The sequence below is a fragment of the Polypterus senegalus genome, chromosome 10 (assembly GCF_016835505.1).
Source record: "Polypterus senegalus isolate Bchr_013 chromosome 10, ASM1683550v1, whole genome shotgun sequence".
Taxonomy (NCBI): domain Eukaryota; kingdom Metazoa; phylum Chordata; class Cladistia; order Polypteriformes; family Polypteridae; genus Polypterus; species Polypterus senegalus.
In genome coordinates, this window is record NC_053163.1 from 117,922,769 (window position 1) to 117,938,816 (window position 16,048).

The 16,048-nt window shown below is 35.3% G+C and overlaps 1 protein-coding gene across 1 annotated transcript; it reads left to right on the forward strand.

Moving 5' to 3' along the window:
• Positions 1 to 5,628: 5,628 nt before the first annotated feature.
• On the forward strand, positions 5,629 to 15,296 carry mcm5 (minichromosome maintenance complex component 5). Its single transcript, XM_039766438.1, has 16 exons — positions 5,629 to 5,947; positions 7,099 to 7,225; positions 7,421 to 7,549; positions 8,069 to 8,241; positions 8,983 to 9,138; positions 9,831 to 9,997; positions 10,309 to 10,480; positions 10,574 to 10,685; positions 10,803 to 10,946; positions 11,072 to 11,137; positions 11,233 to 11,409; positions 11,940 to 12,052; positions 13,998 to 14,126; positions 14,231 to 14,373; positions 14,611 to 14,738; positions 14,917 to 15,296. Exons 1-16 carry the CDS (start codon positions 5,781 to 5,783, stop codon positions 15,016 to 15,018), a joined length of 2,205 nt encoding a protein of 734 aa, XP_039622372.1. The 5' UTR covers positions 5,629 to 5,780; the 3' UTR covers positions 15,019 to 15,296.
• Positions 15,297 to 16,048: the final 752 nt, after the last annotated feature.

The following is a 16,048-nucleotide window of genomic DNA, read 5'->3' on the forward strand; positions in this document are numbered from 1 at the left end:
GAAATACTGTAGGATCCAGCAAAGCCCTAGGAAGGCGAAAGAAGTCTTCACTAGTAGAAATGGAATATGCCAATAAGCCAATGAAGAAAGGAAGGGCACCACCAGGATGGCATGCCCTGAAAATTTACTGAATGCACTTTGGTGGTAAAAAAAAAACATGCAGCCTGTGAACCCATATTCAATGTTCCTCAAGTATGGTATAAGGCAGGTAACTTAGCAGTTGCCATTAAAGTTCTGCTCTCCTTTTAGAAAAAGATAAAGAGGCAATAGAGGGCAGTGAGATAATAATTTATGGCAATAATTTATGTGAATCGTTCCACAACTGGCTTTAGAAGCTTACTGTTACTATGGACGATGCTCATAGACTGCTACACCTTACTGCTTGAACTTGTCTAATCTGTGGCTTATGCTTTGCAGGCTGATTTTTATGGTAAAATCTTTGTACAATACAGATGTTACCTTATTGCCTAATTTTGCATTTCTAGCTTGAAGAAGCTCCCCAGTTTTATTCAGTGTTGCTCTTGAACCCATTACCTTAAAACTACTTCCTAACATGTAACACCACAGTTCATAACAAAACCAGCAAATGAGAATGATAAAATTATAGTGTGTAGATGAAAAAATATGGTAAAGGCTATCCCTAAAAAACTAGCTGTAATTTCTGCTAAAAGCACCATTACATAATATTAACTCTAAGAGGCTGAATACTGTGGTATTACTTCAACTGAATTCACCAAACCTATGGAACAGTTCATACTTTTGTGTTGCCTGTTTCAAAACAAAAGACTTGGAGAACCCTGTTTTTTAATTTGGTAGTAAAGGAATGACCACATTATGACATAATTTTCAGCCAATTTAATCTATTGCAACAACATTCTGTCACTTGTCAAAGAGGAATTTGAGAAACTGCTATAAGAAAACTGCAACAAATGATTTTTTATTTGATTTGATTTTATATACTTTGTTAATCCCTAATAAGAAATTGTGCAGTGGATTAACTAGAAAAATGGAGATGGTAAAACCCAAAATAATCTAGTGTCATGAATCTAAAAAGCCAATCTGAGATAAATGATGTGTGCTGTATTAGATCCTGCAGTGTGTCATTAACAGACTTCTTTCTAAATGGTGGTTGGGGACACATTCATGCATACACCTACACACTGGGGCAGTCTAGACTTGTCACTTAACCAACATACACATTTGTAGAATGTGGGAAGAAACTGCAATACCTGAAAGAAATCAATGTAGACCAAGAGAAGATTTTTAATTTTACAGTGCCAATAACTCCAAGTACCCTGGAGCTCTTAGACTGCATTAATCACTGCATTACTTTGCAGTCTGGCAAGCAATCAGTAACAGGAGGACTTGAACCATTGCCGAGTACAAACCTTTACAGTTTGTTCAGACACACCTATGCTGAGTGGCTTTGTTAATCTTTTCTGCAAATTTTTGGGTTTGTGAGGGAAAGACTAGGGTTTCTGTAGAAAAGCACATGTTGGCACTAAGAAAACATGTAAACTCCACACAGACAATAACCAAAAACAAGCTTTGAACTAAGGATGCAGCAATACTAACCCTTTAACCACAAAACACTACTACTGTGTTACGCGGGGTATCACACTCACTCACTCACAAACTCATACACATCCAATTTAAAATTCTGTATCACACTTTTTTTACTGTGTCACTATTAAAATACATTAGTAACACAATTTATCCATTATGCATAATACAGTATGGATGGTGCTGCCTCCCAGTTAGGAGACCCGGGTTCGCTTCCCAGGTCCTCCCTGCGTGGAGTTTGCATGTTCTCCCCGTGTCTGGTTTCCTCCCACAGTCCAAAGTCATGCAGGTTAGGTGCATTGGCGATTAGGTGTGTACTTGGTGTGTGTGTGAGCGCCCTATGGTTGGCTGGCGCCCTGCCTGGGGTTTGTTCCTGCCTTGCGCCCTGTGTTGGCTGGGATTGGCTCCAGCAGACCCCCGTGACCCTGTAGTTAGGATATAGCGGGTTGGATAATGGATGGATAAAACAGTATACAAACATTAAAAACTAAAGAATAATTTACATACTGTACATCAGTCACAACAGCTAAACCAGTAAGTAAAGAGAGATTTGGAAAATAGCAAATAGAACTAAGAATCTTTTCATTGGCTTTGTGTTTATACTAATTTCTGTTAATGCTACGTATTTCCAACATTTTAATGTTCATACAGAAAAGGGCAATAAAACAGTATGCACTTGTCAATGACATTTATCAACTAAGGAAAGCATATTTACTATATTTTCTATCACCTGAGCGTCATGTTTTTAAACAGAAAAAACAGCTATATTTAGACAAACTGGGTTCGATTTTGGTCATTTTAGGAAGTGATAAAAATATTCAAAAATATAAAAAAATAGATGCAGAAATAAAAAATTATGTGTTATTCATCTTTTTCTGTACAGAATATACACTTTGGGGATTTAGAAATATTATACGTATGAATTAATCGATTAGTTGGGTAAAATGTATTTATGATTTTGAGGTAAATTTCTTTAACTTTGTTTAGTAGAAAAAATATACATAGCCCAGATTGGGGCATTTTCCAACTGATGTACCCTATTTTGGAACTGCACCTCATGGGGGCATTAGAGATAGAGTTATACAATATAGAATGGTGTTCCTGATGTGAAAGTTGCGGCCTTTGTGGTCTAAAAATTGAACTCCATTTGACAAAAGAGTTGGAACCTTTGTCTCAATCTGAAAATATAAGCAATGTGACTTTATAAGTAATAACAAATACTGGAAAATTGCATAATCTTTAAGCCTAACTACTATATTATCCTGGTCTATAAAGTCTTGGTAAGAGCGAAAATCCTATTCATTATTAATAGAATAGAAACCCTTATTTGTCATTACACTTGCGTACAATGAAATTATATGACATCTTGCATAAAAGCTGCAATATATCAAAGGAAAAGAGTTCAAATGCACATATATACAAAAGAATGAGCATTAAAATAATAACTAGATGTAAATAAATCAATTACACTTTTGGGGGCTGAATTGTGTGTGTAATAACAGTCCATGGTGGGTTTAAATCACTTCTCAGCAGTTGGACAGGGGTGCTAATGGAGGCCACAGCTGTGGGAAAAAAAGGCAATTTTTACAGTCTGTCTGTGTGAGATTGGATGACTATATAGAGTTTGCCAGATGGCAGTGGATCATTCAGGGAATGTCCAGGGTATATTCTGTGTCTACTGATGCTGCTAGCATTCTTCTTCAGTTAGCTAACATTGACACTGATCAGATGTGAGAGGCATGTGCCAAAGATCTGCTGAGCCACCTTCACAACAAAATTGCAGATCCTTCCACTCAGTTGCCTTGTACCAAACAGTCATACAATGAGTGAGGATGCTCTTGATGGTGCTATAGTAGAAGTCCACCAGGATTTGTTGGGGAAGTTAGGTCCCTTTTTGTTTTCTAAGGAAAGAGTCTCAGTTGGACCTTTATACCAGGTAACAAGCGTTAATTTACCATGTCATCTATTCCGTCATGTAAATTCCAAGAGTCTTACCACTTTGCACACATTCCACTACATCTCCATAAATGTTTAGGGGGAGAAGGTCTGTTTTATTAGTTCTTCTGAAGTATAATATTATTTTCTTTCTTTTAGTATTTAGGACTAGGTTATTGTCCTTACTCCACTCTGCTAGATGTTCCAAGTTATTTCTGTAGCCCACTTCTTTTCTGTCTAAAATTAGAACATGTCATCAACAAATTTAATTATGGTAAATGGTGTTGCAGTTATTGGTAAAGAGAGTGAAGAGCACTGGGTCCAGTGCACGGCCATGCAGGGTTCCCATAGTCAGGGTGATAGGAGAAGAATAGTAGATCTCAATCCTGACATGGTATGGTCTGTTCAAGAGAAAGTCCATGACCCAGGTGCACACAGAAGTGTCCAAACCTTGGTTGTCCAAATTATCAACAAGTTTGTGGTGGATAGTTGTATTAGATGCAGAGCTAATGTCCACAAGTGCAAATGTGCAATTGAGACTGCATCATCTGTGGATTGGTTTCATGGTAAGTGAACTGAAGTTGATCAAGATCTTGGGATTGGCGGATGTGGGGGTTGAAGGATCTGATGAATGAGAGCTCCAATCTCTCAACGCACTTCATGAGAGCAACTTGGTGATTGATACTCATTTAAACTCTTCACTATCTATTTCTTGTGCACTGGAATGATTGTTGTGGATTTAAGGCATGTTGGAATAGCAGCTTGTTATAATAACAGTTTGCATATGTTAGTAAGCAATACCTTTAATATCTGTCCAGGGCACTCCAACTGGACATGCTGCTTTACAGGTATCAGTTTTCTGCACTGTGCATCTTACCTGATGGCACTGTAGAACCAGTGTCATCTGTCATACAAAAACTGAATGTAAGGAGCAGCTCTACTGTTTAGAGTGTCAGAGCGGACTAAAAACTGGCTATGGGCATCAGGTAGATTTGTGTCATCACTAGACTGACCAGGTGTCATCACAGAGTGCTGCCCTTGTAATCTGTCAGTGTCTTAATTCCATCCCCATACTGTGAGGTCAGTTGTTCTCAAAGCGTTTCTCAATGCATTGCTTATATTTGCATTTAGCATCCTTGATATCTTTCTTGAGGTTCCCTCATGCTTCTCTATAAGTATGTTTGTTTACCAACTTAAAAGGCACATCTTCTTTAAGCAGTGCCTGAATATTTTGGTTTATCCACTGCTTCTGGCAGAGAAACACTATCATTACCTTTAGTGTGAGAACATTCTCAGTGCAATAGTTTATAAATCCCAAGACCGATATTCTACAAGATCTGCTCTCTATGAAAACAAATCCCAATCTGCACAATCAAATTCAAAATATTAAACACAAAATACATCCTTTTATCATACCATTCTTGTATGAGAATAGGTTTATTCTCAGATAATGTTAATGGATTATTCCACATGAGTGTTGATTTAAGTGAGAAGCTGTGGTTATACTCGTATATACAAAAGTCAAGGGCATGCTTGTGGGAATTAGATAATCGGTGTGGTAAATTTGCTTTACATAGCATCACAAGATAAGATGAATTTAGAATTAGTGGCTAGTTTATCTTCTATATATTTAGGAAGCGGGAGGAAAGCTCATAGAGTCCTGTAACATTACAGTAGCTCCGTTACATAAGCATCTTTAAGTAAATGTTAAAATACGTATCTTTTTTAAATCGTGAATTTTCAACAGTTCTCTTTTTAACTAATTTAAAAACATAACAAGAAACTATATCCGGATTTTCATTTCAACAGAATAACTGTACAGTATTTTGTATTGGACATAGCTTAACTAAGCACCTTATTTCTTGCCGGTGGCATCATACTGAATGTCTATATAGTTGAGCCCACCTACCTACCTACAAAGCCACGTGGTTATCTCTTTCGCGCCATTAAGAGAGCGCCTAACAAAACGACAAGCCGCTTGTTTCTCAAATAAAGAGCCGTCTCGAGTGCAAGGCGGAGCTTCTACGACAAGCGCGCCAAAGAGAAAGGAAATAACCTTCTGACAAGTGACCAAACAGCGTGAACTTCCTGGCATTTCTACCAATCAAGACGATGGTTGTCGGCAAACGTGTATTGTGACGTATGGTTTTTGCCGCGAAACTGAAGTTTGGAGGCGGGTTTTCAGTTAGAAGAAGTAGACACTGTACGTGTGTACGTGCACCTTATTATTAGAAAGTTTTCATTTAGTAAAACTAGTGTCAAATCAAAGCTACTGTAGCACCATGTCCGGCTTTGACGACCCTGGTGTCTATTACAGCGACAGCTTTGGAGGCGACCAGCATACTGACGAAGGAGCTGTAAAAAAGACTCACTTGAAGAAGCGCTTCAAGGAGTTCCTTCGGCAGTATCGTGTGGGGACGGACAGAACTGGATTTACTTTCAAATACAGGTGTGTGTTTTTAATTAAGACCTTTCCACCAGATCCGATCGAAGTCAAAACAGTATCATCTATCAAACTTCACTTTCTTTTGATAGAGGAGTGAGATTAGCCTTTCATTAACATAGGGATGTACGCGGAGAGCCATGTTTCTACTTGCAAGTATCCTCGTGAGCCGCTCATCAGTTGCTAAACTTTTGATTGTTCTTCAGTAGAAAAGTATATTTGTAAATCCGTTAGTACATAAACCACATTTTTTAAATAGAATGTTATGCATTATATAAAGGAGCCTTTGGTTTATGCAGAGCGTTCAAATTTTACTATCGTATTAATCAAAACTATGGATTGATTTAAAACGGTGCAAATAACTTGCAAGTTTATAGCACGATTCACCATTTGAAGTTAAAACGTTTGCCTTGATACGCCCAAGTAAATGCATAAGCTTGGACATTTTATTAGCTGGTATTTCCTAGGTGTGCCTGCTTATGCATACTGTTCATTTTCAATAAATTCGCTCCATTCTTAACGTGATATATGGCCTGATCATCGCAGAGTGTGGAGTCCACCGAATAAAACGTTGTAAATTGTATCTTTGACGCAAGTGGACGAAATATTTTTTTTTGTACTACCATAAATATTTGTGCATTATCAACAGATGTTTATTTGTTGTTTCAATAATTTTTTTTTTTCGCGAACACATTTCTTTTCGTCTCATGTGCAGCGTATGGAGACAAACACCTTAATTCTCTGATAGCGCATTTATTATTTGGGATTGCAAAAGCTGAGGGTAAAATCCTGAAGGGTAATTTTGAATCTTTGGAGACTTGTTGTTATAGAAGCCATTTGCTTTTTTTTTTTTTCTCTGAATGAAAATATTCCTGTAATTTATTTTGTGTTCTGTACTGCTGCATCCACATAAATATTTTATAAAGTTACATTGTTTCATTCATTTTTCCACTGAGAATGCAAATCAACCCTAATTTCTTCTGATGAAACATGAGTGTGTTCCTGCCTTGCAGTTACAAAAGATGGATATCTCTGGAAACATTTGATACTGTTATAACATTTTATCTATGTTACAGTCAAAATGTGGTATCCTTAAACTAAATTTAAACTGTTTTTCAGTTTTATTTCAAATTAAATTGTAATGCATTGTGTTACAGAGATGTGCTTAAACGCCATTACACCTTGGGGGAATACTGGATTGAGGTGGAAATTGAGGACCTGGCAAGCTTTGATGAAGACCTTGCTGACTGCTTATATAAGCAACCATCTGAGCACTTACCCCTGGTACGTTCATTTTCTTTAACACTATTTAAGTGTTTCATTTTCACAGATGACATCAATATGTTATCGGTGTCCTGCTCACATTAATATATACTTTTTTTGGTGCATCAAATGATCCAAAAAATTGTTACCTGTGTTTGTATAGAGTAATCACAGAAATTACCAACACATGTGGTTTCTTTATACGTTGCTTTTCAGTTTGAAGAAGCTGCCAAAGAAGTGGCAGATGAGGTCACTAAGCCTCGGCCTGCTGGAGAGGAAATGCTTCAGGACATTCAAGTCATGTTAAGGTCTGATGCCAACCCTGCAAGCATTCGAAGTTTAAAGGTGAGATTAACAGTTAATTCTAGACATTGGATTATGATTGTAAAGTAATTTTAAGAAATATCTGGAATTTCACATTAGATCATTTTGTTGGGCCTTGCACTGCAAGATGTGATTTGGGAGCATCTAACCAGGATAGAATCATAATTTACAAACTCATAATTGATGAAAATCTTCCTTTTCAGGGGATGATATAAACCAAAATTGGTTCAGTAAGTTATTGCTTAGTTTGCAGTATGAACCTTCAATTAAATCGTACCCATAAATGTTCTGTAAAAGCTAAGTATATTATATAGCAACAGTGTCTTTCAAAACTTGCTGATATTTGAGCACATTGTCTTCAGTGGAAAATCAGTTAAAGAGAAAACAGACCATCATACGTACCTACTGTATCTGCTATATGTTTAATGCTTTTGTTCCTTCTCTTCCAACTCTGTCACATATTCTTGACCTTGTAATATGTATTTATGAAGAGTAAGGTGGTTTTATTTGAAAAAAAAACACTCTTTCTGTTTCTTGCAGTCTGAGCAGATGTCAAGGTTGGTAAAAATCCCTGGTATCATCATTGCTGCCACTGCAGTGCGAGCCAAGGCCACTAAAATGGCCATCCAGTGTCGGGGATGTCGCAATGTCATTGGAAACATTTCTGTTCGGCCTGGACTGGAGGGGTATGCTTTGCCTCGCAAGTGTAACACGTAAGTATTTTGTAAGATACTTTAGGGCATTTCTTTAAAAACAAACAAAAAAAATCCATCTTGTTTTGAATTCGTACATCATTACATTGATACAGACTATTTGAGAACATTATTTTAAAAATTAATTCGCTTATGGGGGGTGGCAGGTGATGCATTAGTTACTGTAGAATTGCTGCCTCATGAATCCAGCATCCTGGGTTTGGTTGTATGTGTGGAGTTTGCACATATCTGTGTGCGGTTTACTCCCACATTCCCAAAGATATGTGCTCTGTGTTGTGAATCCATGTTGACCCTTACTTATGTGAGTGTATCTTGGGGTAACCTTGCATCCTATCCAGTATCCAGAACTGTTTTCTACCTTGAGCCAGTTTATGCTAGGATTGGCTAAGGGCCCCTGTTATTCTGAATTAGATTTAACAAGCTTGATAATGCTGTGTTTTTATATAATTTTTCCTTTTGGTTCTTTTTTTTTCTCTTTATAAGTTCAGTAATCAATTTATATACAGATTGGGTTTAGGTGCACTTTTTTTAATTAAAACTAAAGATTGCTACTACAACATTGGTTTTAAGCATATATATATATATATATATATATATATATATATATATATATATATATATATATATATATATATATATATATATATATATATATATATATATATATATATATATATATATATGTATAATGGGTAAAGGGATTTTATTATTTTTTTTTTTTTTTAATTTGTAATATCCTAGGGAGCAGGCAGGCCGGCCAAAGTGTCCAGTTGATCCATACTTCATTATCCCAGACAAATGTAAATGTGTTGACTTCCAAACTCTGAAGTTACAAGAGTCTCCAGATGCTGTTCCACATGGTGAGATGCCCCGACATATGCAGCTGTACTGTGACAGGTATGTTGCACACATGCGCGCACACACACACACACACACACACACACACCCAGAATCCTGTGTTCTCTCTATTTTTAGAAGCAAGTCGCCAGTCTCTGTGGCTTGATAACTTTAAAAGGTGTTTGAAAGTAGGCTAGAGTTCCGTCCATAATTTCATATTAGATTTTCAAAAAGTAAAATTCTTTTCAGTCGGTCATGTTTTATGAAGGACGAGGTATGAGGCATCTTAAATGTTTTTCTTGATTTATGCATAGCCTTGTTCAAGAAATACAGATCCATCATTTTTTGTACTTTTAGTATTACAAGTTACAATTTTTTTTAAATTTTAAATGGTAGTAGTTTTCCAAATTATTCAGCCTTTTTTTCTTTTCTCCATAATTATATGGAGTAAATGAAATTGTGTTTACTTCTTTCTTTCTTGTATTTCAAATGTGTGCTCCTATTACTAATCTAGAGAACATCAGGAGTCTAAATCAGTGGTAGATTTGTTCACTTAAGGTTGATGGTGGCTATGAATTTGGCCTTTTTGGACTGTGCCAAATCTATTTATTATCTTGTAATTTTAATTATAATGGCTTTCGATACATGTTGATGTAAACCAAAGGCTACTTTTTGATTTACATTAATAAAGTAAATACATTAAAGCATTCTTTGGGTTTGAATTTAAGCTCAAGTTTTCCTTTCTGCTGCAGGTACCTGTGTGACCGTGTTGTCCCAGGTAACAGAGTTACCATTATGGGCATATACTCCATTAAGAAGGCCAGCAAAACGTCTTCTAAAGGCCGTGATAGAGTTGGAGTGGGCATTCGTAACTCCTATATACGAGTTGTGGGCATTCAAGTAGATACTGAAGGTGCAGGTAAGGAGCTCTCTCGACATCAAATCTGATATGTGAAAATACATTCAAATATTTGCAATATTTCTGTCATGTTGAACTTAAGGCTATGCTTGAGTAGTAATTTGTATATAATATAGGATGTGCTTCCATTTTGAAAAATAAAGTACAATTGTGCATTAGAGTGCTTTAATACTCATTGATTATAGTGTCATTAAAAATGATTGGTGTTCATTTTAAAGTAAAATTCCCAAGAACACTACCGATTGAATACATTTGCTTCTCCATTTTTCAAAATTCTTAATTTATCTTGAACTTTACTCCCAAATTAATAGGCCGCAGTGCTGTAGGAGCAGTGTCCCCACAAGAGGAAGAAGAGATCAGAGAACTTGCTAGTCGCCCTGACATTTATGAAACCATTGCAAAGAGCATTGCACCTTCTATTTATGGAAGTGTGGATGTGAAGAAAGCAATTGCCTGTTTGCTGTTTGGAGGGTCCCGAAAGAGGTGTGGTAATGCTTGAAAAGTAACATTGTGTTTGTTTTATGGGTATTTTCTGGAACTGGCTTTGTATCACTGTACACATTGTCATTTTTCCAGGTTGCCAGATGGTTTGACCAGGAGGGGAGATGTGAATCTTTTGATGCTTGGTGACCCTGGTACAGCCAAGTCACAACTGCTGAAATTTGTGGAACGTTGCTCTCCAATTGGGGTTAGTTGAACAAAGATGAACGTCTACTTTGCATGTTGCCGGGTTATTTTTAATTTGATTTTTGTAAAATAATCATTTAGATAGCTGAAATAAAATTATTTGCTTTCTCTTCCCCAGGTGTACACCTCTGGAAAAGGCAGTAGTGCAGCTGGTCTCACTGCATCTGTCATGCGTGATCCTGCCTCCAGAAACTTTGTAATGGAAGGTGGGGCAATGGTACTGGCAGATGGAGGAGTTGTCTGTATAGATGAGTTTGACAAAGTATGTAAATCTTGCTCCCCCCCCATGTATTGTATGCTAATGTGAATTTGGAGTTTGAAAACTGTGGACTGTAGTTTTAACTTGTTTTTGCTTTTTTTTTTTTCTTCCTTTTTTTCTCCACTTAGATGAGGGAAGATGACAGAGTTGCCATTCATGAAGCAATGGAACAACAGACCATCTCAATTGCTAAGGTAACAAACTTTGTAGAAGAAATGTAATGTATTTTTCCTTTTGAGTTGCATAGAATATTACATTTGTTTACATGTATTTAATTATCTGCATGCAGGCTGGAATAACCACCACATTGAACTCTCGTTGCTCAGTTCTGGCAGCTGCCAACTCAGTTTTTGGGCGATGGGATGATACAAAAGGCGAGGAGAATATTGATTTTATGCCTACCATCCTGTCCAGATTTGACATGATTTTTATCATTAAAGATGAACACAATGAGCAGAGAGATATGGTATGACATCTTGGTGTTTTTTTTTTTTGTTTTTTTGTTTTAGTTGGATGTATTTTCTTGAGGCAAAAAACATGCAAATAGCAGCATTGAATATATAATGTGGAAATTGGTAATCAGATTTTTATTTTGGCATGTATTCCATTCCTACGAAGGTGTTTAAATTATGCACTGTATGTGAAGGGGTTAGGGTTCAGACAATGTGATTCACTTCAGCTTGTTGTTTTTGTTATTAAAAGTACATCTACTTTAGAAGGGATTTTACTACATGTCCATTACAAATATAAAAGTGTAGGTTGAATATGAAAAATGAGAAATCGTAACATATGCCCAAAGAAATATAAATATGGAGAAAGTCGAATTTTCATCTGTTCAAGATCAATCGCAATTTGAAAAAGAACATGGTGATCTGTTGGCATAGGATGCCGACCTCTGTGAAAAAAGTTCAAGGTGCTCCTTCTGTAGTGAGAACATCAGAAGCTGATTAATATTTGAGACTCATTTGTCAACCTACACTTTCTATTTCAATACAGACCTTAGCAAAGCATGTTATGAATGTCCATTTGAGTGCCCACACTCAAATGCAAACAACAGAGGGAGAAATTGAACTCAATAAATTGAAGAAGTACATCTCATTTTGTCGTGCGTAAGTATATATTATACAATTGCTCTTTTAAGTGTATATATTAGTTTTAAAATTTAGCATATTGCTTTTTATTTTACAGAAAGAAAATGTTGCATTTGCTATTTAATGACTGTGTTTGATGTACTTGATCCTAATGTTCTTGATCATACCAACACATATTGCCCTATACTGATTTCCTGTGATCATGTGTCACTGGGCATTTGAAATTTTTCAGAGTCTTGTATTGTTCTTATTTCTTATGTATTGCTAAAGACATTGTGTGGTGGTTGAGGTTAGGCTGGGGTTTACTAGTTGCTGCTGTAGTTACAGTGGGGAGATGATTTTTTCGGTTCTGTAGTGAGGTGTTTTTTTTTTGTTTTTTTTTTTTTTTTATATATAAATATTTATAAAAACACTTATTTTTAACTTGACTTCTCTCTCTGTTTGTCTGGGTCAAATCTTGCAACTGATTTTAAACCCACTTTTGGCAAAGCAAATTTCTTTGAATTTTGTATATGTGTTCAGTATCGATAACGACAATGCAATAATCGGTCAAAACCAAACAAATTTTGCTGTAATTAATGGTTATGCGATTCCAATTAACGCAGACACCATAATGACGGAGAGAAAATATAGTAAGATATAGGAGCATACAAGTGAGAGACGCATTGGAGTGTCCCCACTTGCCTATTTCAGTGAGTGGAGTGGGTAAATATGCGTGCCGTGAAGAAGAAGCCTTGATGGGTCACAGTGAGGAAATATTGCCATATGCATGCCGTTGTGTCGTCAATATTTTTTTTCACAGCGACCAAACGCTAATCCCATAAGAGCCTGAGCAGAAAAATAGAGACCGAAATATGATTCTTTTTAGTATTCAAATAATTATGCAAAGAAGATGCATTATGTAATACTTTTAAAGAAGCTTCCCGTTAATGAAAAATGATTAATAAAAAATCATTTGCAAAATACTCAGACTAAAAAGTAAAAAAAATAAAAAATTAATTATTAAATATATATATTAAATATATATATTTTTATATATATATTATTTACTTTAGTTATAAATGAACTAAAAAGCAAAAAATACATTTTTCTTTAACCGCAATTTTCATGGTTATATGTGACTAAATAAAATCGTGAGGTGCACATAAATTAATTCATGCAATCTGTTAATCAAATACCTACTGTCATCATAAAATATGTGTATATATATATATATATATATATATATATATATATATATATATATATATATATATATATATGTATATATATATATATATATATATATATATATATATATATGTATATATATATATATATATATATATATATATGTATATATGTATATATATATATATATATATATATATATATATATATATATATATATATATATATATATATATATATAAAAATAAAAATAAAAAACATTGTAATTCCCCACCATGCTAAACAAGTTTAAAAAAATTGTTTGAATCAATTAATTTATTTGCGTCCAGGATTATATTTAGTCACATATAACTACAAAAATTGTGTTTAAAGAAAAATGTGTTTTTTTTTGCTTTTATGTGCCTTTTATAGCTAAAGTAAATAAAATCATTTTACTTAAACAAATTTTTTTAATTTATTTTTTTACAAAACTTTTTTTTTTTTTTTTGTTTGGAAACTGTTCTAATAAAACTCAAAATTAGTGATTAAATAAAATATTGTCCTAATGGCTGAAACATTGAATTTTAAGCCAAAAGACTGCTTGAGCACTCCCTACCTCTGACACCCTAAAGATGTCACTTAATGTCAATTATTTATTTTTTTTGGAGTGGAGGAAACCAATGTGCTTTTTGATGTTTAGAATTGAGACACATAATAAATAAAAATAAACAATTCTTGTGTATATATGTTTCTATTGTTCAAAATATGTTTAAACTTCAGTTTGTACATTTCAGTCTTTTCTTTTCATATGCAGCAAATGTGGCCCTCGTCTTTCTGCTGAAGCTGCAGAGAAGTTAAAGAATCGCTACATTTTGATGAGAAGTGGTGCCCGTGACCATGAACGAGAGAGTGACAAGCGTTGCCCAATACCCATTACAGTCAGGTATGTGTGAATTAGTTGATTCACAGAAAATTTATTTGAGCATGGGCAAGGTTTTGACGGATTTTTTTTTTTTCTTCAATATGTTATGTTTTATTCCTTTACAGACAGCTTGAAGCCATTATACGGATATCTGAATCACTGGCAAAGATGAAGCTGCAGCCTTTCGCTACAGAAAGTGATGTTGACGAAGCTCTAAGGTTATTCCAAGTGTCTACATTGGATGCAGCTCTGTCAGGCAGTTTATCTGGTTAGTTGTCCTATGAATGAGATTGTGGGTGTTTATTTTTTTATGTCCATTAATATCAATGTCAATTTATTATTAAATACTTTTGTTTTTACATTTGTACACAACAACCAGACAATTCCAACAAATCGGCTTTCGCTCAATACATAATTGCTAATATGACTTTAGTAAACCATCTACTTTTTGTTGATAACACTTGGGGTATTTGAAAATAGATGTCTGTCTTCTGTACCCCTGCAGGAGTTGAGGGCTTCACCACTCAGGAGGACCAGGAGATGCTGTCCCGCATTGAGAAGCAACTGAAACGACGATTTGCTATTGGATCCCAGGTGTCCGAACACAGCATTGTACAGGACTTCATCAAACAGGTGGGTCTGCGTCCATACTAGGTCCATCCATCCTAAATTTATCCATTGATATTGAAATGTATATGTGGTACTGTATGCACTACAGCCAATAATTAATAAACTTCTTAAAGAGAATAAACTGGGAACACAGGGTTACCACTCCAAGTAACTTTTGTTTTGTCATTCTTTATCTATCCAGAAATATGCGGAGCATGCCATCTATAAAGTATTGCACTTGATGATGCGTCGTGGAGAGATACAGCATCGAATGCAGCGCAAGGTGTTGTATCGGATCAAGTAAATATTCAGATGGAAGAAAGTTACTGCCTGAAATATACACGCTCAGTTGTACAGTATGATTTCATGCTTTCAATGTAAAGTGGTTTATATGGGGGTGTGGGGTTCATCTACCAGTCCTCCACCCCAACCCCCAGTAACTGAATTGTTCATTTAGATGCTGAGTTGAGTCCGTATACAGTCTCCTGGGACATTTTGCACTTTTTCAGCTGTGTCTTAGCTTCCATTTTGATTATTCAACGTGAATACTTGGAAAATGATATATTTGTATTTTTTTTTTTTTAAGTAATAAAGCTAACTATAAAAGCAAACAGCTGGCGTTTATTTTTAATGGTTACTAAGTACTTAACTAATTTGTGGCTTATGCTTTAATGATTGGGTGGTTTTGTAGAATGTTTTGGAGCATCCTGGTTTCAGGGTTTGAATTTAAGATGATTTCTGGTAGCCTTACTGACCAGTAAGATAAAACATGTTTGTCTTGACAATCTATACTATTTTGCTTCTGTATGTATCATATTAATACCAAGACTAACTAAAGTTGATGTAGTAAAAGAGCTTAAAATTAACAAAGTAAATGGTCAATTAAATGTGCACCTAATAATTTAATTGTGTGAATGCTTTTGAAGTTGAAGCATGCCAGAGAAAATACTCTGTACATAAAAAATAGTCTTGAGTCATTGTTACAAATAAAGTTCAAAATGGATGCACTTATATTGCACTTGGGCAGTGTAGCCATGCCAGGTGAACGGCTCTCTATGGCTAGGCTGATTAGTTTTAAAAGAATGTTTCCTTTTTATCATTTAGGTTCTTTTTAAATACCATTAAATATATTTTAATTGATAACCATCAACACGCAGATAAATGGCACATTTTTAAGTTCCCAAAGTGGTTAATCATTTAAAGGTCTTAGGTAATTACTTAAGGGAAAGCCCAGACACCCTGCGAAGGAAACTCATTTCAGCTGCTTGTATTCGCGATCTCATTCTTTTGGTCACTATCCATAGCTCATGACCATAGGTGAGGGTAGGAACGTA